The sequence below is a fragment of the Macaca mulatta genome, chromosome 16, assembly GCF_049350105.2.
Source record: "Macaca mulatta isolate MMU2019108-1 chromosome 16, T2T-MMU8v2.0, whole genome shotgun sequence".
NCBI classification, from domain to species: Eukaryota; Metazoa; Chordata; class Mammalia; order Primates; family Cercopithecidae; genus Macaca; species Macaca mulatta.
This window is the reverse complement of record NC_133421.1, coordinates 17444066-17464886: the sequence shown is the minus strand read 5'-3', so window position 1 is coordinate 17464886 and position 20821 is coordinate 17444066. Positions and strand designations below refer to the sequence as shown.

Below are 20821 nucleotides of genomic sequence, written 5' to 3'. Positions count from 1 at the left end.
AACTCAAACAAACTTACAAGAAAAAAACAAACGGCCAGGCACAGTGGCTCACACCTGTAATCCCAGCAGTTTGGGAGGCCAAGGCAGGTGGATCACGAGGTCAGGAGATCGAGACCATCCTGGCTAACACGGTGAAACTCCGTCTCTACTAAAAATACAAAAAATTTAGCCAGGTGTGGTGGCGGGCGCCTGTATTCCCAGCTACTTGGGAGGCTGAGACAGGAGAATGGCGTGAACCCAGGAGGCGGAGCTTGCAGTAAGCTGAGATCGTGTCACTGTACTCCAGCCTGGGCAACAAAGCGAGATTCCGTCTCAAAAAAACAAACAAACAAAAAAGCCCCAAAAAACAACCCCATCAAAAAGTGGGCAAAGGATATGAACAGACACTTCTCAAAAGAAGACATTTATGCAGCAAAGAGACACGTGAAAAAATGCTCATCATCACTGGCCATCAGAGAAATGCAAATCAAAACCACAATGAGATACCATCTAACACCAGTTAGAATGGCAATCATTAAAAAGTCAGGAAACAACGGGTGCTGGGGAGGATGTGGAAAAATAGGAACACTTTTACACTGTTGGTGGGACTGTAAACTAGTTCAACCATTATGGAAGACTGTGTGGCGATTCCTCAAGCATCTAGAACTAGAAATACCATTTGACCCAGCCATCCCATGACTGGGTATATACCCAAAGGATTATAAATCATGCTGCTATAAAGACACATGCACACGTATGTTTATTGCAGCACTATTCACAATAGTAAAGACTTGGAACCAACCCAAATGTCCATCAATGATAGATTGGATTAAGAAAATGTGGCACATATACACCATGGAATACTATGCAGCCATAAAAAAGGATGAGTTCATGTCCTTTGTAGGGACATGTATGAAGCTGGAAAGCATCATTCTCAGCAAACTATTGCAAGGACAAAACAAAACAAAACAAAAAAAACTCCATGTTCTCACTCATAGGTGGGAATTGAACAATGAGAACACATGGACACAGGGTGGGGAACATCACACACTGGGGCCTGTCATGGAGTTGGGGGAGGCGGGGTGGGGGAGGGATAGCATTAGGAGATATAACTAATGTAAATAACGAGTTAATGGATGCAGTACACCAACATGGCACAAGTATACATATGTAACAAACCTGCACGTTGTGCACATGTATCCTGGAACTTAAACTATAACAAAGAAAAAAAAAGAAAGAAAGAAAATAGCTTCAAGATCAAGAGTGCCCTAAAGTACAGCAGTCTGGATAATGCAAGTGTTGAATCAGATCTTTCCCTGCTGCCGTGTTCCCCAAATAATAATAAGGGCCCTCTGTACAGATGCCAATTCCACTGACCCACTAGTATTTGAAAAGCATGTCATGGGGAGTTATTTCTGCCACTCTTTAAAAAAAATAATTCACTTATGAGATGGAAGTGGAAATTCACAGAGAATTGACAGGTATGTGTTATCTCTTGTAAGGCCTCAGAATACAGCAATGCCAAGCACCCTTCGGGGGCCTGGTCTTGTGCTACTGACCTTACTGGTCTTCCAGAAGGGCTGCTCCCATTGGCTCTTGGGTGGGATGGTAAATTTGCTAAACCAGGTTCACTGCACCTTCCCCTCACAAAGGAGTATATATGCCTGGAGTGGCTCCATTGCTAGGCTCCATTTCCAGCACCTACCAATTGGCACTGTGTATTTTTAAAAGAACAACATTGAGGCTCCTTGCCTCCTTTCAAACTGTGAGAGAGAGAAAGTTTCTTTTTTTTTTTTTTTTTTTTTTGAGACGGAGTCTCGCTCTGTCACCCAGGCTGGAGTGCAGTGGCCGGACCTCAGCTCACTGCAAGCTCCGCCTCCCGGGTTTACGCCATTCTCCTGCCTCAGCCTCCCAAGTAGCTGGGACTACAAGCGCCCGCCACCTCGCCCGGCTAGTTTTTTGTATTTTTTAGTAGAGACGGGGTTTCACCGTGTTAGCCAGGATGGTCTCGATCTACTGACCTCGTGATCCGCCCGTCTCGGCCTCCCAAAGTGCTGGGATTACAGGCTTGAGCCACCGCGCCCGGCGAGAAAGTTTCTATTCAGTGTTCTAAATGCTATCTGCTTAGTTTGATAGGATTGTAGTGACTATCATAGGTGTTTTATTGAAGTCCAAAGTATCCCAGAAAATGTACATTCCTCTCTTTTCTTATTAAATGGTGCACAGGAAAAAAAAAATACTGCCAGAAAGACAACCTTTTTCTTCTCTCCCAGGGGAAAATCAGGTAAATAAATAATCATAAAAAATCAGAGGTTTGTGTGGCATGAAGAACGAATGAAATATTGATTGTGGAATGTGGAAGTGTGAATTAAGCTTTGAAACATAAAACTGCTGCAATAGTTTTGATGCGTTCCCCCCAAACCTCATGTTCAAAACTGATCCCCATGTTGGAGATGGGGCCTAATGGGAGGTGTCTGTGTCATGGGGCTGGGTCCCTCATGAATGTCTTGGTGCCATCCTCACGGTAATGAGTGAGTTCTCCCTCTATGATTAATAGTTCCCATGAGAGCTGGCTGTTAAAAAGAGCATGGGCCGGGCACAGTGGCTCACGTCTGTAATCCCAGCACTTTGGGAGGCTGAGGTGGGCAGATCACGAGGTCAGGAGATCAAGACCATCCTGGCTAACACAGTGAAACCCTGTCTCTACTAAAAATACAAAAAAATTAGCCGGGCGTGGTGGCGGGCACCTGTAGTCCCAGCTACTCGGGAGGCTGAGGCAGGAGAATGGCGTGAACCCAAGAGGGGGAGCTTGCAGTGAGCCAAGATCGCACCACTGCACTTCAGCCTGGGCGACGAAGTGAGACTCCGTCTCAGAAAAACAAGAAAAAGAGCATGGCCCCTTCTCTCTCCCACTCTTGCTATGTGGTCTCTACACACTCTGGCACTCTTTCCTTTTCACTGTGAATGCAAGCAGCCTGAGGCCCTCACAAGATGCAGATACTGGCAGTATGCTTCTTATACAAACTGCAGAACTGTGAGCCAAATAAACCCTTTTCTTTATAAATTACCCACCCTTGGGTATTCTTTTATATGGCAACAAACAGACTAAAACAACTTCTAAGAATGTTGAGGGCATTCTGATCTTGGTGAAAGTAAATTCACTTAAGTATCCTTTATTCAGAAACTGAACTTTGTTAAACTGAAGAAACTATTACTATAACTAAAGTTTTATTTTTATTGCAAAAAGTTCCTAGGGAGCTAAAAGAATACCCATTTATTTCAATTGCACCATCCCAGACCAACTCTATTCATAATTTAGACAAAATTGGAAACCTAATACATAATACCCGGAAATTGTTGATTCTAAGATAACACACTGATGCATACAATGGAAACCAGAAATCATAAGCCTCATATTCTTTACCTCAAAGACACTGAGAAAATAACATTAAGCCAGACTGATGTAAAAGTTTCTTTTTGATGGAGTTCGAGAAAGTAAAAATTAGCTTATACTGAGAAAGCAAAATTCTGCCCTTCCACACCTCAAGCTAGAATAGACACAGATAAAACCCACTGAAAAGTTAACAGCAAACAATATTTCTTCTAAGGTCATTCTGCAGCTGTAAAATGTCATAATTACCCGTTTTGAGCAACTACTGCTTTCTTACTCATTATGACACCTCGTCTTTTAAAGTCATAGGCTGTCAGAAATTGTGTAGTCTGAAATCATATCAGAAAGAACGAAAGTGACTTTGATGCTGAGAAGCAGTTATCTGCAACTCAGATGCAGACTTTCACATGAGCGGTTTCTGAATATGTAATTTTACATTTAACTTTGTATTTTCCAAGGAAATAGGATCCCAGGTCCATTATGCAGTCTGGACATGGCATTGACTCTTTTATACAGAGCCTGTTTTGCTTTAAGTCTATCACATCCCTGATCTCACTGAAATTTCATCAGAATTCCCTCCTTCATCAAGATTATATGATAACCCAGTCAGGTGCCATGGCTCATGCCCGTAATCCCAGCACTTTGGGAGGCTGAGGTGGGTGGATCACTTGAGGTCAGGAGTTGGAAGACCAGCTTGGCCAACATGGTGAAACCCTGTCTATACTAAAAATACAAAAATTAGCCGGACATGGTGGTGGGTGCCTAGTCCCAGCTACTGGGAGGTTTTTAAAGGCTTCTTATTATCTCCTGCTCATCTTGAGGTTATGCTTATCTAGTTGTTTGTTGTTGGGAAATTAAGTTGTTCACCAAAAGTTACAACATGCACACTGGCACTATGATACTCACTGTCCATGACCTCACTGGTTTTAGTTTGTGACTTCACTAGCATGTAAGTGTCTTAATCTTACATATGTCAGAAAATATCAAGACTCTTTGTCTTGATGTGTTCCTTTTGGGTCTGATTATAATAATCATGCAATAAGAGTTCTTCATCAATCTTCTATAGTTTCTTTGTTAGACGTTTGCACTAAAAAACATGTACCTGTAAAATAAAAGACATTTAGCATTGAAAGTTCTTCTTTTAAAGGACTATGCTACAAATAAACAAAAAAACAAACAAACAAAAACACTAATTGAAAATGTCAGCCGGGCATGGTGGCTCATGTCTGTAACCCAGCACTGTGGGAGGCTGAGGCAGGCAGGTCACCTGAGGTCAGGAGTTCAAGACCAGCCTGGCCAACATGGTGAAACTCCATCTCTACTGAAAATACAAAAATTAGCTGGGCGTGGTAGTAGGTGCCTATAATCCCGGCTACTTGGGAGGCTGAGGCAGGAGAATCGCTTGTACCTGGGAGGCAAAGGTTGCAGTGAGCTGAGATTGTGCCACTGCACTCCAGCCGAGATTGTACCACTGCACTCCAGCCTGGGTGACAGAGCGAGACTTCATCTCAAGGGGGAAAAAAAAAAAAAAGAAAATGTCAACAATAGTTATAAGAAAATCAAGCAAATAAAAAACCAATTAAATTAAATTAATAACTTATTGATAGTTCATTGGTTCTATTCAAAGTAAAATTATTGATTCTATTGATTCATTGATTCTATTGAATCAAAGTAAAATTATTGATTCTATTGATTCATTGGTTCTAATCATTGGTTCTATTCAAAGTAAAATTAAACTAAGCTATGTTCAGTATGTATAAAAAAAAAAGGATGCAGAATTTAGGGAAGAGCCAGACAGAATTAATCTTCTACCAGGGACTCCCTGTCAGAACAAAAATAAATCATACGAATTGTACACCATGCCAAAAAGTATGGCATTTTCCTAAGGTTCATAGTTCAAAGTCTAAAACTATGAATATTTCTACCTTAAGTTTTTAAGAATCTAAGTTATCATGTTAAAAAAATTGAAAAATCATTTCAAAAATATTATGTATAAAACTGAATCTCAGAATGTATTTTGTCAGAGAAGCAAAAGTAAAAACCACATTTTACATAAAACATCTCTGGAATAAAACCAACCTTCAAAGGATAATCTTAAAAAATTTAAAAACATAATTCTTCTAAAAGCATAGTGAATACTTGTCAAAGATTTACTTAAGTCATAAATGAGGGATCAGCAGCTAGACAAGACAAGTTTAAAGGAGATGCAAGAAACCGATATACAGATAATAGAAAAAAGAATGCTGGAATAAGACTGCAAAATTAGATACAAACCCGATTAATGTCCTACAGGACAGTAATACCATAACTTTGGGGATTATCTTTTATCCTAGCAAAAATAATTGCAACGTTTCAATCTTGTACAAGTTAGTATCTTTTAGGATCTAAATATTAATTAACAGTAAATGGTAAGTCAAACAACATAACCCTCCCCTGCTATGTCAGATAACCCTTAGACAGGCTTGTTAATACAATGGTCTAATATGACTCTGAAACGGCCTACATTTATCTTTTATTTATTTCTAAGTTTTGGATATTTTTCTCATCACAACAAATTTCTGATTTTTACTTTTTCTGGAAAAATCAAGTGGATTCAGTATTCACAAATAAGAAAGCCTTAATCAATAAAATGAAATAAAATATCTAAACCAATTTAAACTCATCTTAACACTATTTCCACAATGTTGATGTACTCTTGGTATTTTTTACTGGCACAGCATTGGGTCTTACAATGCAGCACAAGCATCAGACTATGTGGTGATAGAATATTTTACCATTAGTAATCATGATGTGACTGTCTGGCTAGATTAGGGCTGTCACCTCTGAGAGAAATGAAATCTGTTAAATTGATGCCACCAGCCCTGGGGCTACCATACCAATCAAATAATCATTGTGAACTCGCAATTAACTGGTAACATTGAGAATCAGAGGCAGTAAAATAGGCATTTTCTCTGTATTCATTATATGTACAACGGTAGGTATTACCTTTACCAATTTTGTTTCTTCTGCCTGAAGGTGAAGATCTTCATCTGGCTGGGTAACTTCAGGGTTCTGATGGGATACAGGATAAGATCACTCAGTGATAGGCTGCCTATGACCCACAGCAGAGCCTCAACGAGCACCACCAATCCACTGTGGATGCAGTGTATATGGGATGACCTCGTCTACTGTTTAACTTAGGGCTGAAATCAAAGTCCCATTGTAACATGCAATCATAATCTTTCACTTTGTTTGGGACAATGACAAACACATGTAAGATTGACAAAGATATAACTGCTTTTAACAAAGAACCTATCGAAACAAAAATAAACTTACAATAAAGGGCCTTCAGACACTATGTAAGTCTGCTTTTTCATATTGGGATGAAATCTATTTCTCAGAAAGTATCTATCTTGCTCAAGAATAATATTCAAAACCTACTATCTGTTTTCTACAACTGAAAAATCATTATAGTGTTTGGTGGGGGGATATGGCTCAGCAGTCACCCAGGAAATCAGCAACCTCTCATAACATTGTTTCCTTCCAAAACTTAGAAACTGTATCTCCATGAGGGCCTAATTTATTTTATTTATTTATTTATTTATTTATTTTTGAGACAGAGTCTCACTCTGTCACTGCCCAGGCTGCAGTGCAGTGGGGCCATCTTGGCTCACTGCAACCTCTGTCTCCCAGGTTCAAGTGATTCTCCTGTCTCAGCCCCCTGAGTAGCTGGGACTACAGGCACGCACCACCATGCAGGCTAATTTTTTGTACTCTTTGTAGAGACAGAGTTTCGCCATGTTGCCCAGGCTGGTCTTGAACTCCTGGGCTCAGACACTCTGCCGACCTCAGCCTCCCAAAGTGCTAGGATTGCAGGCATGAGCCACCACACTCAGCCCATGAGGGCCTGATTTTATAAATGAAATGATATTTTACTTTATCTTCTAGTAATAGTTATCCATTTCAGATTTTGTGCCATTTAAAAAAATTATGGATAATAAAACTACATATTTAAAGATCATTATGAAAAAATGTCAGACTAACTCTCCCTCAACAACTTCTTGCCTAAAAATGCACAAATATTCAGATTCCAGAAAATTAATGATGATGTGAATCTTCAATCTCTGATAGAGACGGGTTGATCCAGTGATACATGACTAGACAAATACGGTTGTACCCAGTGATCAAGGGCAACATTTTGGTTTTATTTATCTTTTCAAGGGTATGTTTTAAGTACTATTTACATGTCACATGTTCTGGCTACAAAGAATAAAAGACCAGAATCACAGGTTATTACAGATCATTACTGTAACAAAATATTTTTGTTGGTATTCTCTTTCTTCGGAATCTATTTTAAAAAGTCACTGCTAAAGCACAGCTTTTATCACAGTAATACTAATCCCAAGGACACTCAAACACACACACACATTTCAATGCCTTCAGGGAAACATTAAAAGATTCATCTCAACTATCTAATTTCCAGCCCTATCTGTCACAACTTTCCAACTTGAATCACAAGCTCACCCCCTGTTCTCTGCCTCTGAAGCCTTGCCCTTCAACCCCTTTCTCACCTGAACTATCTTCACAAACACTTTATGACAATTAAAATCCCATTTGTAATTCAGTACCAGCTTAAATCTAACTATCCTCATGAACTTTCTATGACCAGTTTAGCCCACACTATCATCCCATTTCTTTCTTTTCATAGTACTTATCATCTTTATCATACTGATAAGCAACTACTATTCACCTAAATAATATAATTATTACTTTTGTACATTTTACCTCAATGAAACTGTAAATTCCCTACAGCCAAGCACTGTCTTAAACATATTCTCTCAATGTAATCTATTAAATCTGATCACTTCTTAATGGGTAGAAAAGAGATCACTGACAGTGGCACAAGGGCAATGGCTCCTATAAATCAGGGCTGGGGTATGTGTTTGTGTACATATATTTTCCCCAAAATTTCCTAAATAAAATTTTCCAATTGAAAAATATTCCATTCTGCTGTCCCATAAATAACTGAAGTTTCCTGGGAACAATACAAATTTAATATCAAAATTAAAGATGCCTGTCATAACTAATGACAGCTCAGATATTTTCTGAAAGATCATGTGTCCTGATACTTGGTTAAGTAAGTATAGTGAATCCTCCCATAGTTTACTGCCTTTACTGTGAACTCAATTTTCATGGGTCTATTTAGTTGAGTTCCCAGAAGCAGTGTCGGGGAAGTAGAGAAGTCACAAGCCTTCGGGAAAAGTAAACATGCTCTCAAACCAAGAGAGTAGGTCAAAAACAGGGAATCCCAACTTACCAGAGGTCCAACTGAAAAAAACACAGCAGCCATAATCTCTGCCTCTGGCTTCCCCTCTCTGGAAAGAGTGGAGTCTTGCAGAGACATATCTAAGGAAGAGAAATAAGCCATGAAAACCAATCCTGCCTGGGGAATTTCAGACTTACCAAGTTGGAATCCTGACATAGAAGTGAGCATGGCCTCCCTAAGGAAGCACAAGAGTAACCCTTAAGATAAGTGAAGGACAAAGACCCTTGCTCCTGTAGAGCTCGAGATTTTAGCACTGTTAACTATAGTCACAACTAACAGGCTAGCCATTGTACAAGGAGGTTTTAAAATATTTTCTCATGTTATTTTCACATCAACCTAATAGGAATAATATTCCCATTCCATAGATGAGGAAACTGAGTCTAGAAAAATTAAACTACCCAAGGCCATGCAAATACATGACTCCAAATCAATCTAATTCCAAAGCCCATACCTTTTCCACTGAATCAACATGCTGTGTGAAGTACAACAAAATAATACTTCAATCTTTCTTTGCCATAATTACTCACTCATCTAACAATTACATATTCTAAGAGTCTCCTTTTCTTGCCTTTCCCACGAAGAGTCAATTTCTTAACATTTTCAGAGATCTGTTTTGTGTAAAGAGAACATACAACTTCAAAATTTAAATGATATTGGAAGTCTTGACTTACCCCCTCCCAATCTGATATTCAAATAGATCTTTATCCTTTCTATATCAGGCAAACTTAAATAAAAAGGAAGCAGGTATAATAATAATAATAATAATAGAAGAGACATGAAATTCAGTGCACAAAGCATTAAGCTGTAGTCTTTCTATGCTGAAAAAAGTATATACCTAAAAAAGGTTTTATACTATGGAGGAACAGGGTGACAGAGATCTTTTCCAGGGATGCTTGGGCACTGCTTTTCTACCTTTGGCTAATGGTATGTATGGCCTTGCTGAGGCTGAGTTTGGTTCATGAACCAGGAGTGCCTGATGTAGGATATCAAACAGTACAGATTGTTAATATAAATTCTTCTAGGATGGTAATATTAGCCTCATGAATAAAAGGGCAGTGACATAGTAAGTATTGAGTTTTTGAGAAACTCTACCTTGTGCAAAAAGTGTTATAAGCAATTATATGGTCCTGCAGCTAGGGCCTTTGTTATGCTTAAACATGTGGAATCTGCTCCTTCCCTGAATGTGCACCTTGCTTCTCATAAGGTTCAGTAGCTTTGCTCAATAAACATAGCAGAACTCAATCTAACCTTACAGTGTCTAACAATCAGAAGCTCATCTAAAAAGGTATTTGAAGTACTTAACCATTATTCTTTGAAAAACAATATTAATATATAAAGCAAGGTTATCATGAATGCAAAGAATATTAGAGATACAAAAATTAAATAATTAAATAGATATGGGTATACTGAAACTTATACTGTCAGATTAATGTACTAACTCAAGGAGGATACTAGGGTTTAGCTAAATCAAGAAAATACGTAAATATCTTGGCTGGGCATGGTGGTTCACACCTGTCATCCCAGCACTTTGGAAGGTTGAGGCAGGCAGAGCACCTGAGGTCAGGAGTTCGAGACCAGCCTGGCTGACATGGTGAATCTCCGTTCCTACTAAAAAATACAAAACAATCAGCCAGGCATGGTGGCACACACCTGTAGTCCCAGCTACTCGGGAGGCTGAGGCACAAGAATTGCTTGAACTTGGGATGGAGGTTGCTGTGAGCAGAGATTGCATCACTGCACTCCAACCTGGGCAACACAGTGAGACTCCGTCTCAAAAAAAAAAAAAAAAAAAGTGAGTATCTTAAAAATGTAGAGTGGTTTCTTTCATGACACTGGGGCTTTCTTAAGCAAAATGAAAAGGTTTTGGTGGAAGAGAAACAATGAGAAGGTGAGGGAGGAAAGCAGTGCAGTGTGGAGATAAAAGAGGTAAAGAAAGAATAGTCTGAGGGGATTCCTGTATTGAAGCCTCAAGGTAACAAACCAGTAAGTGGTTTTGCCTTATACCAGTGTTTCTCTAGATTTTTCTGTCATAGAGCCTTTTGCAATTCTAATGAAAATTATGACTCCTCTCCCATTTTCTAATGAAAACACTCCCTGTATAATTAGAGGGGTCTCAAATCTGAGAATGCAAAAAACTCACTGGATATGCTTATTAAAAAAGAAATTATTTGGCTCCATCCAAGATCAAAATCAGGATCTCCAGATGTGAGGCACAGAAATACACATCACTTGAACAAGTACACCTCAAGAAATATTTAGTTTAATATAATATGTTAACATGTTAATTATATAATATGTAATACGTTAAATTATATAATGTTTTAGTTTTAGTGTAGTATTTTAAGAAATACTGTCCTGATACACAATAGGGATTCTGAAGGGTGAAAGAGTGGGAGGTGGGTGGAGAATAAGGAATTACTTAATGGGTATAATGTACATTATTCTGGGGATGGATACCCTGAAAGCCCTGATCTCACCACTACACAGTCTATGCATACCAGTAAACCTTAACTTTTTTGGGGGTATGGACCCATCTGAGAATCTGACCTTGTCCACAGAATAATGCACATGCATATATGATGTTGCATATTACTTCAGAGAGCCTGGAAACTGACCCTCCCTCCCCAGCCCATACACTGACCCCCAAGTTTTACAAGGTTGCAAAGAAAAAAACGAGCCAAGAATACTGCACACCCCCAAGCCCCCGAACACTAAAGCAGACGTACGAAGAGCAACATAAGGCATTTGCAATTCCTCAGGTCTAGAGTAACAGTTTTCTGCATCTTTAACATTTATCAAGAGTGAGCTGAGTCATTTAAAAAATACTTGTAAATATTAATAACCTCCGTGACAATACTTCATATAAATTATGCTAGTAACATATGTTTAACAACCAAACTGCAATAAACACCTTGTTTTATTTTATAATCAGAATAAACAATATTTAACATTTAATATATTCAGCTTGATCTCAATTGTGTAAATATAATGCATAGAAAAAAAGACTGCGAGTAAGCCAAAACTCTACTGAGACCTCTGACACCTGGGGCTGTGATGTTTACCCTTCTTTCTGCTTTTCTGTACTTTCCAAGTAGACAAGAAGAAGTATCTACATATACATAGGAGTCTGGAATAGGAATAAAATCCCAGAGCGGCTGGTCACAGCCCCAGGTTCTAACCCTGGTTTGGCTACTGTAGAACTGTGACTACAGGCAAGTCACTGAGCACAATGAATCAGCTATTAGTACATGAGAGTAACCACATTATATATTTCTACTATCCCCTTTGTCATTATGCAGAAGATATCTAGGCCAATATTCCCCAGTTATAATTTCCCTAGATATTTACAAGCTCTGTCTTTCCAGCTATTGCAAAAGTATCCAGAGACTGAAGGAGAAACTTTACTTGTTTTGCTTCCTTGGCCAGTGTAGTTATTTAGAAATAACGAAGGGTCCATGTTTTTGCTAAGAATCTCAGTGCCATGCACCAGTCCAGCATTTCCCAATCAATGCAATAACACCATTGTCATGACAGGGAGTGACAAGTGATTAAAAGGTGATTACAGTATTTGAAATGCTACATTTCAGGAAAAGCTGCCTCGGTTACTGAGTAGCGCTGGTCCACCAATGTGAAACCTAGTTTCATCCCTGCCAGTTCAGAAGCCAGAGCCGGCATGGACATGCTCCTGCCAACCTCGCCCTCTTTCTCTAACTGCTCTCCTCTACCCACTCCGGGTATGCCCTCCTCAGGGCCAGCAAGGCGCGGGGCTGGGAAGACAGGAAAGGTCGGGTCAGGGGCCCGCCCGTCCTACTCGAATCCCAGCTCACGCCCCGCACCCGGTTCTTTTTAACCCCAGCGCCGCCAGGCCCGCCAGGGAGGAGGTTCCCGGGTTCGGACCCGGGTTAACAGGCCTCAGAGGGCACGGGGCCCGACCTATGAGGGGGGCCGGCTGGTGACTGAACCCACACTCGAGAAGGAGGCCCAGCCCCAATCGCCTCTCAGGGGTGGGCGGGTCCGCTCAGGGTCTGGGGCTATAGAGGGAACGGCCACGCCCCAGACGCCGCCGGGAGCCAAGCGCCAAGGGAGGGGCGGCGGGCAACCGAGGCCAGGCGCCCGGGACAACGAGTACCTGGCGGCAGAACTGAGGACAACTGAGGGCACTCGCAGAGCAGGGCGGGAACGCTTCCAGCAATGGCGGCGGTTCGGCGGGGCCGGCCTCCAGGCAGGGCATTGCGCCTGCGCAGCCGGAGCGTCGGAACTACAGTGCCCGGAATCCTCAGCGCCTGAGCACCCCCGCCCCTTTTGTCTGCGTTAGTGAAGGAATTGTCTCTTTCGGGGTGCGAAAGAATTCCAATTGGATACACTTCTGTTGAGAAGCCTTGACTATGTGTCAAAAGCAATGGTACTAGAGATACAAATAATGACACAACCCTTGCCTTGGAACATTTAGGTGGGACGAAAGAAAGCCATTGAGAGAACAGATAGATGTGATCCAGACAAATATGTGAACAAGTGCTCGGAAACACTATTTCTGAACAATTCCCTTTATGACAATTTCCTCAGAGTTGGAAGAGACGGCAATTGATGACAACAATGCCAATTAAGTAGAATGGATATGAACACCTGAAAATACAAATTTTAGGCCAAAATTATTCGAAATACAAAGAAAAAAATCTTTTTGAAGACAAATAGCTGTAGAAGTTCTCCTCGATGCATACAAATGATAATTCTTAAAACACAATGACTGAAAGTATTTATTTGCAACAAATTTATTTGACCACTTATTCAAGGGCTGCTTGTCCAAGAGCTATATTAAGGTTTATTTACTTTCTTCCCTACCAAAGACGATATTTTTTGATGATAGAAACTACGTCTGATGGAGTTTATTACTCAGAGTGCCTACTTAGGAGACTGCTCGCATAATGAATGAAACGAAGGAAGAATGAATGAATAATTTAGGACCCTACCTCCCAACAAAATCCACACGGAATTGTCCACATCACTATCAGCATTTTGGTCAAAACCATTCAACAAGTCTCTAGGAAGCTCCAAATGTTCCCACATCTTCCTGTCTTTTTCTGAGCCCTCCAAACTGTTCCAACCTCTGCCCATTACCCAGTTCCAAAGTTGCTTCCACATTTTCCAGTATCTTTATAGCAGTGCCCCAAACTCTTGGTACCAATTTCCTGTATTGGTCCATTTTCACACTGCTATAAAGAATAACTGAGACTGGGTAATTTATAAACAAAAGAGGTTTAATTGGCTTACAGTTCCGCATGGCTGGGGAGGCCTCAGGAAACTTACAATCATGGTGGAAGGCAATCGGGAAGCAGCAACTTCTTCACAAGGCGTGAGGAGAGGGAAGAGCCGGGGAAACTGCCACTTGTAAAACCAACAGATCTTGTGAGAAGTTGCTCACTGTCACAAGAACAGCATAGGCGAAACTGCCCCCATGATGCAGTCACTTCCCACCAGGTTCCTCCTTTGACACATGGGGATTACAATTTGAGATGAGATTTGGGTGGGAACACAGAGTCAAAGCATATCATCATGGTTGCTGGTGGATTCGTCGATATTCTGAGGTAGAGATACAATAATCTATCAGTTTGATTAGGAGGTCTGGGTTTTGCTTTTTCTATGGTAATGTAAAAGGGCAGGAATATCAGTATGTTACACATTCAGTGCAATTACAAATCAGTCTCTGTGCATATAAGGAAGCACAAAATCACAGACCTAGGGTCTTGATAGATATGAAAGAAACCCTATGTGATATCATGCCCTCATCTTTACCTCAAACTCTCACCTAAAATTACTAGTGAGGACTTTTTTGTCCTGCTGTTAATATTTGATAATTCTAGGTAGCATGCAATAAGATATGGAATATATGAATAATAACTTGATTTTATAATATTAATAACAGCCTAATTTTAAATATATATGATGTGCCTTGTACTCTACAGAAAATGCGCACTTTCCTTTTTTCTCTAAATTAGGTTTAATTTATTTCAGAAGTTTCTAGATTTTATTGTCTCTATTTAGCCAAAGCTACAAGAAAGGTCAAATTCGTATCTTTAAATGCTTTCATTATCAATCAAGAAAGTGAAATGAACAAAGAAGTTTACTCAAGAAACTAGTGAGAAATCAAAGAAATGTACAAAATGTAGGATACAAGAATTAATAAAAACAGATTAACAGTGGAATAAATGAATGCGTCCAACTAGTTCTTTGTAATGGAATGTGGAAAGACATACTCTATTCTTCTGGATAGGAAGATGAAATATCATAATCATATCAATGCAAGTTTTATGCATGCTCAAACATGTATAAACTAAGAAAAAGTCTGAAAGGAAATACAGCAAAATGTTTGCACTTTTTTTCCTTTAAGTGGTGAGATTAAAGGTAATACTTTTCTTTTTTATACTTTTCTGTATATTCTAAATCTTCTATAAAGAACAAATAATTTTATGATCAGGAAAAAATAAGACATTTCTTAAATGCCAAATTACCTCTCATTAATACATATAATGCAAATGCCAATCAAAATACCAGAGAGACAGATGAGGGACTGGGGAAGAACTTCAAAAAGGGCCACAAGGGAGATTAAACATTATGCAAAAGAGTAATGAGGAATTTTAAAGCAAAAAAAGAGAAAGTAATCCTATTCTACAAGATATTAAAACCTAATGCAAAGCCTGGCTAGTAACTTCTAATCAAATTGCTTCCATACTTTAAATAAAATACCTGCAAATTTAGAACACAGACAAAGATAGAAACTTCTCACATGACCCAGCACTAAGCCCATCGGATGGCAGAATGCAGAATCAGGTGGCAATGGACTGATCTTAAGACAGATGAAGCAGTGGAGAAAAATCTTCCTGGAGCTGATGGTGTAATTTGCTTCTTGAAACAATGACAGTCCATGAAATAAGGTAGGAAGATGTTTTGAACCTCTCTCACCAGCAGATCCCTAAATCACAGACCCAGAACTTGGAGGAAACAGGAAACAGGAAACAGGAAGCCATCTCTGCACCTCTCCAGCACTGCTCTGGTTGGCGGGCAGAATATCATAAAATCATCATGATTCTTATATCAAAACCCAAAATTCTAGACTGATTAAATAATTATTTTTTTAAATGAGAAAAGTTATTGTTTATTTGATCTTGGGCTAGGGAAGATATTTCCAAGCAAAAAGGGTAAAAAGAAAGAAAAGGAAATGATTAACAGATTGGAATGCAATAACGGTGTAATATCAAGTGTTGGCAAGAGCTCATGCAAGTGCGTGTTCTCATGACTGCTGGAACAAATTGGTGTAATATTTCTGAAGGGCATTCTGGCTGAATATATTAGAAGTCTTTAAAATGTTTATGCTCTGACTCAGTAATTCAACATCTATGAATTTTTCCTAAATAAGTAATAAGAGAGAGATACAAAAAGTATTTACAATATTGAAAGACTGGAAAGAACATAAATGTTCAACAATACATATATGTTCAACAACAGGGGACTAGTAAATATGAATTATTTATATGATAAAATACTATCTAACCTTAAAATAATATTTTAAATAATATTTAATGATGAGAATATGCTGAGAAAAGTTTAATCATTTTTAAAAAGTTAAATGTAAAATGAAAGTTAATAATATGTACAAGATTATTCTAATTTTTTTTTTTTGAGATGGAGTCTCAAACTGTTGTCACCTGGGCTTGTAGTGCAATGGAGTGATCTTGGCTCACTGCAACCTCCCAGGTTCCAGCAATTCTCCTGCCTCAGCCTCCCGAGTAGCTGAGATTACAGGCACCTGCCACCATGCCTGGCTAATTTTTGCATTTTTAGTAGACACAGGATTTCACCATGTTGGTCAGGCTGGTCTCGAACTCCTGACCTCAGGTGATCCAACCTCCACGGCCTCCCAGATTACTGGGATTACAGGCGTGAGCCACTGCACCCGGCCTATTCTAAAACTTTTTAAACTTATGAGATACACATACACACACATGTATCTGGAAGAAAACTCCAAAATAGTGGCAATGATTTGGAGGGAACATTGGGAGTGATTGTAATTGTCTGTTACTAGCAGCTAAAAGCATGCCAATAGACCTGGCAAACGCCTACTCAATCTTCAGAACTCAGCTCAGCTGCCACTTCTTCCAGGAAGACCTCCTGTACTACTCCTGTATTATACTAGATATTCTGCTTTGCACTAGACTAGACTCTGGGCATAACTCTATGATTTCCTCCCTTTCTTCCTTCCTTCCTTCATTCCTTCCTTCCTTCCTTCGTTCCTTCCTTCCTTCTTTCTCTTTCTTTCTTTCTCTCTTTCTTAATGGAGTCCCATTGTGTCACCCAGGCTGAAGTGTAGTGGCATGATCTTCTCAGTTCACTGCAACCTCTGCCTCCCAGGTTCAACTGATTCTCCTGCCTCAGCCTCCCAAGTAGCTGGGATTACAGGCACCTGCCACCACTCCCAGATAATTTTTGTATTTTTAGTAGAGATGGGGTTTTGCCATGTTGGCCAGGCTGGTCTTGAACTCCTGACCTCAAGTGATCTGCCCACTTCAGCCTCCTGAAGTCCTGGGATTACAGGTGTGAGCCACTCTGCCCGGCTGATATTCTTTTTTTTTTTTTTTTTGAGACAGAGTCTTGCTCTGTCGCCCAGGCTGGAGTGCAGTGGCCGGATCTCAGCTCACTGCAAGCTCCGCCTCGCAGGTTTATGCCATTCTCCTGCCTCAGCCTCCCGAGTAGCTGGGACTACAGGCACCCGCCACCTCGCCTGGCTAGTTTTTTGTATTTTTAGTAGAGACAGGGTTTCACCAGGTTAGGCAGGATGGTCTTGATCTCCTGACCTCGTGATCCGCCCGTCTCGGCCTCCCAAAGTGCTGGGATTACAGGCTTGAGCCACCGCGCCCAACCGCAGCTGATATTCTTTATCACTGCATTGTACTCTCTGCTTTGATTCTCTACATCCCAACTACGCTTTGAACTGTCTACCACCAGAAATGTGGATGTTTCCTTTTTGTATCCCAGTGCCAATCTGTCTGCAGTCTAACAGGCCTTCAAGCTGGAACGCTGGCTTCATGAGTGAAATAGACAAGCAAATGCTTCTCTGTGCTCTGTGAATTTAGAGGTTAAGGGCAGAAATTTGAACAAGGACTGGCAAACACCAGTAAAAAGCTGTCTCTCCTCACCGTGGCCAGCAGGCTGGAAAGATGTTTAACTTCACCAATTGCCTTTAGTAATTCTTATATGAACTCATTGCAAGACCGTTCCAGTAGATCCAGAATACCATGCTGCTTACTAATGCGTGAGACACATATGAGTTTACTGTGGATCTGTGACAAATGACCAAAAACTTGGTGGCTTAAAACGATAGAAATTAATTTTCTCACAGTTCTAGAGGTGAGAAATCTGCAATCAGGATGTTGGCAGGGCCCCCCACTTCCTACAAAGGGCCTAGGGGGAATTCCATTTCTCACTGCTTCCAGCTGCCGGTGGTTTCCTGTGTTTCTTCTGTGGCCACATCACTCCCCTTCAGTTTCCCAGCCCCTGCAGGACAGGAAGGCACAGGAGGAGGAGGTGGGAATGGGTGTTGTGGGAAGTCAGGGACCCTGAATGGAGGGACCGGCTGAAGCCATGGCAGAATAACATAATTTGTGAAGATTTCATGGACATTTACTAGTTCCCCAAATTAATACTTTTTTTTTTTTTTTTTTTTTTTGAGACGGTGTCTCTCTCTGTCGCCCAGGCTGGAGTGCAGTGGCTGGATCTCAGCTCACTGCAAGCTCCGCCTCCTGGGTTTATGCCATTCTCCTGCCTCAGCCTCCCGAGTAGCTGGGGCTACAGGCGCCCGCCACCTCGCCCGGCTAGTTTTTTGTATTTTTTAGTAGAGATGGGGTTTCACCGTGTTAGCCAGGATGGTCTCGATCTCCTGACCTCGTGATCCGCCCATCTCGGCCTCCCGAAGTGCTGGAATTACAGGCTTGAGCCACTGCACCTGGCCCCAAATTAATACTTTTATAATTTCTTACACCTGTCTTTACTGCAGTCTCTGAACATAAATTGTGAAGGTTTCATGGACATCTATCACTTCCCCAATCATTACGCTTGTGATTTCCTATGCCTGTCTTTACTTTAATCTCTTAATCCCATCATCTTCGTAAATTGAGGATGTATTTCGCCTCAGGACCCCATGATGATTGCGTTAACTGCACAAATTGTTCGTAAAGCATGTGTGTTTAAACAATACGAAATCTGGGCACCTTGAAAAAAGAACAGCATAACAGTGATGTTCAAGGAACAAGGGAGATAACCATTAGGTCTGGCTGCCTGAGAGCCAGGTGGAACAGCACCATATTTCTCTTCTTTCAAAAGCAAATAGGAGAAATATCACTGAATTCTTTTTCTCAGCAAGGAACAACCCTGAGAAAGGGAATGCATTCCTAGGGGAAGGTCTCTAAAATGATCGCTCTGGGAATGTCTGTCTTTTACAGTTGCAGATAAGTGATGAAATAAGCCCTGGTCTCCCGTAGTGCTCCCAAGTCTATTAGGATGAGGAAATTCCCGCCTAGTAAATTTTAGTCAGACCGGTTGTCTGCTCTCAAACCTTGTCTCCTGATGAGATGTTATCAATGACAATGCGTGCCCAAAACTTTATCAGCAATTTTAATTTCACCCTGGTCCTGTGATCTCGCCCTGCCTCCATTTGCCTTGTAATATTTTATTACCTTGTGAAGCATGTGATCTCTGCGACCCACATCCTGTTCGTACACTCCCTCCCCTTTGAAAATCACTAATAAAAACTTGCTCGTTTTGCAGCTTAGGGGGCATCAGGGAACCTGCCGACATGTGATGTCTCCCCCAGACACTCAGCTTAAAATTTCTCTCTTTTGTACTCTTTCCCTTTATTTCTCAGTTGGCCCTAAGGCCAACACTTAGGGAAATAGAAAAGAACCAATGTTTAAATATCAGGGGCTGAATTTCCCCCGATAAATGGGTGTGGAGGGCCACACACTAGGCCAGGGCAGCAGGTGCTCAGAACACAGCTGCCTAGAAGCGGGGTACCAGGAAGCCACACCAGCCCTCAGGGCCCTGGGCAGGCTCCCTCCTGCCAAAAGCCTTTGTGCATGTTGTTCCTGCCTTCTCAAATGTTCCTCCCTATCATCTCTGCCTCTGCATAGCAAGGTAACTTCTACTCAGTCAAAACTATCACTGCCTAGCACAACCTAAATATCCATAAACAGAACATGTCAACAAATGACAGTGTATTCATGCAATGAAATACTATACAGCAATGAAAAAGAATGACCTCCGAACACATGCAACAATATGAGAGGATCTCACAGATGTCATTGTTGAGTGAAGAAACCGGACTCAAAAGAGCACCTTCTGCGTGCCTCTATAAAAGGCAAAAAGAAGCAGAAATAATCTATAGTAAAAGGGCTGAGAAGAGTGGTTACTTCTCGGGGGAAGTATTGGATGGGAGCGGACAAGGGAGGCCCCTAGGGTCTGGGCATGAACTTGGTCTTGTCCAGCCTGGTCTGGGGGCTGAGCCTGAGTGCACCCATGGGTAAAAGTTCATCAAGCTGAACACTTAAACTGTGTGCTCTTCCTATGATGAAAAAGTAAAAACAAAACAGGCCCCTTTCTCTAAGAAGTGTTTTCCCAGACTAGAGCACCTTCCCCGGGATGAGCTGCCAGGGTTCTGTGCACCCCTCCTGCAGGCTATTGTCCCACTGTGATGGTCTGTTTCCCCATGGAATGGTCAGGTGGTCGGCTCCCCCAGACAGTAAGCTCCATGCAGGAAGTCTCTCTGTCTTTCTAGGACCGGTATCTCCAGTGCTCAGATCTTAAGCATCTGCTGCAAGCATGGGTGACCCCCATCGTGGAACGAACCCACTCTCTGGTAACTGCAATGTGAGCCTTCTGCTTGCAATGTGAGTTCAAAACCCAGGGCCAGTGAGAGATTCATCAGATTTGTAACAGATTAATCCTGGACCTATTAATCCTGGACCAGCTCACGTTGTCCAGCTTCGAGGCCTTGGGAAGTTGCCACCAGGATGGGGGAGGGATCAACTTCCTCTAGGACCCAGACAGCATCCCAGCCAGCCTCAGGGTCAGGAAGGAGCCCAGCCTCTCCAGGAGCCAGA

At 41.1% G+C, this 20821-nt stretch overlaps 1 protein-coding gene across 1 annotated transcript in view; it reads right to left on the bottom strand.

The window, feature by feature from the left end:
• The window catches only part of LOC114669836 (uncharacterized), a 43920-nt gene extending 31049 nt beyond the window's left edge, over positions 1-12871 (bottom strand). Inside the window, exons 1-3 of the mRNA XM_028836044.2 lie at positions 12805-12871; positions 8667-8755; positions 6356-6421 (exon numbers count right to left, since the gene is read on the bottom strand). Of these exons, the coding sequence (XP_028691877.2) occupies positions 6356-6421; positions 8667-8753 (153 nt within the window). The 5' untranslated portion in view covers positions 8754-8755; positions 12805-12871. The remainder of the gene's footprint in view (positions 1-6355; positions 6422-8666; positions 8756-12804) is intronic.
• Between the last annotated feature and the right edge of the window lie 7950 nt (positions 12872-20821).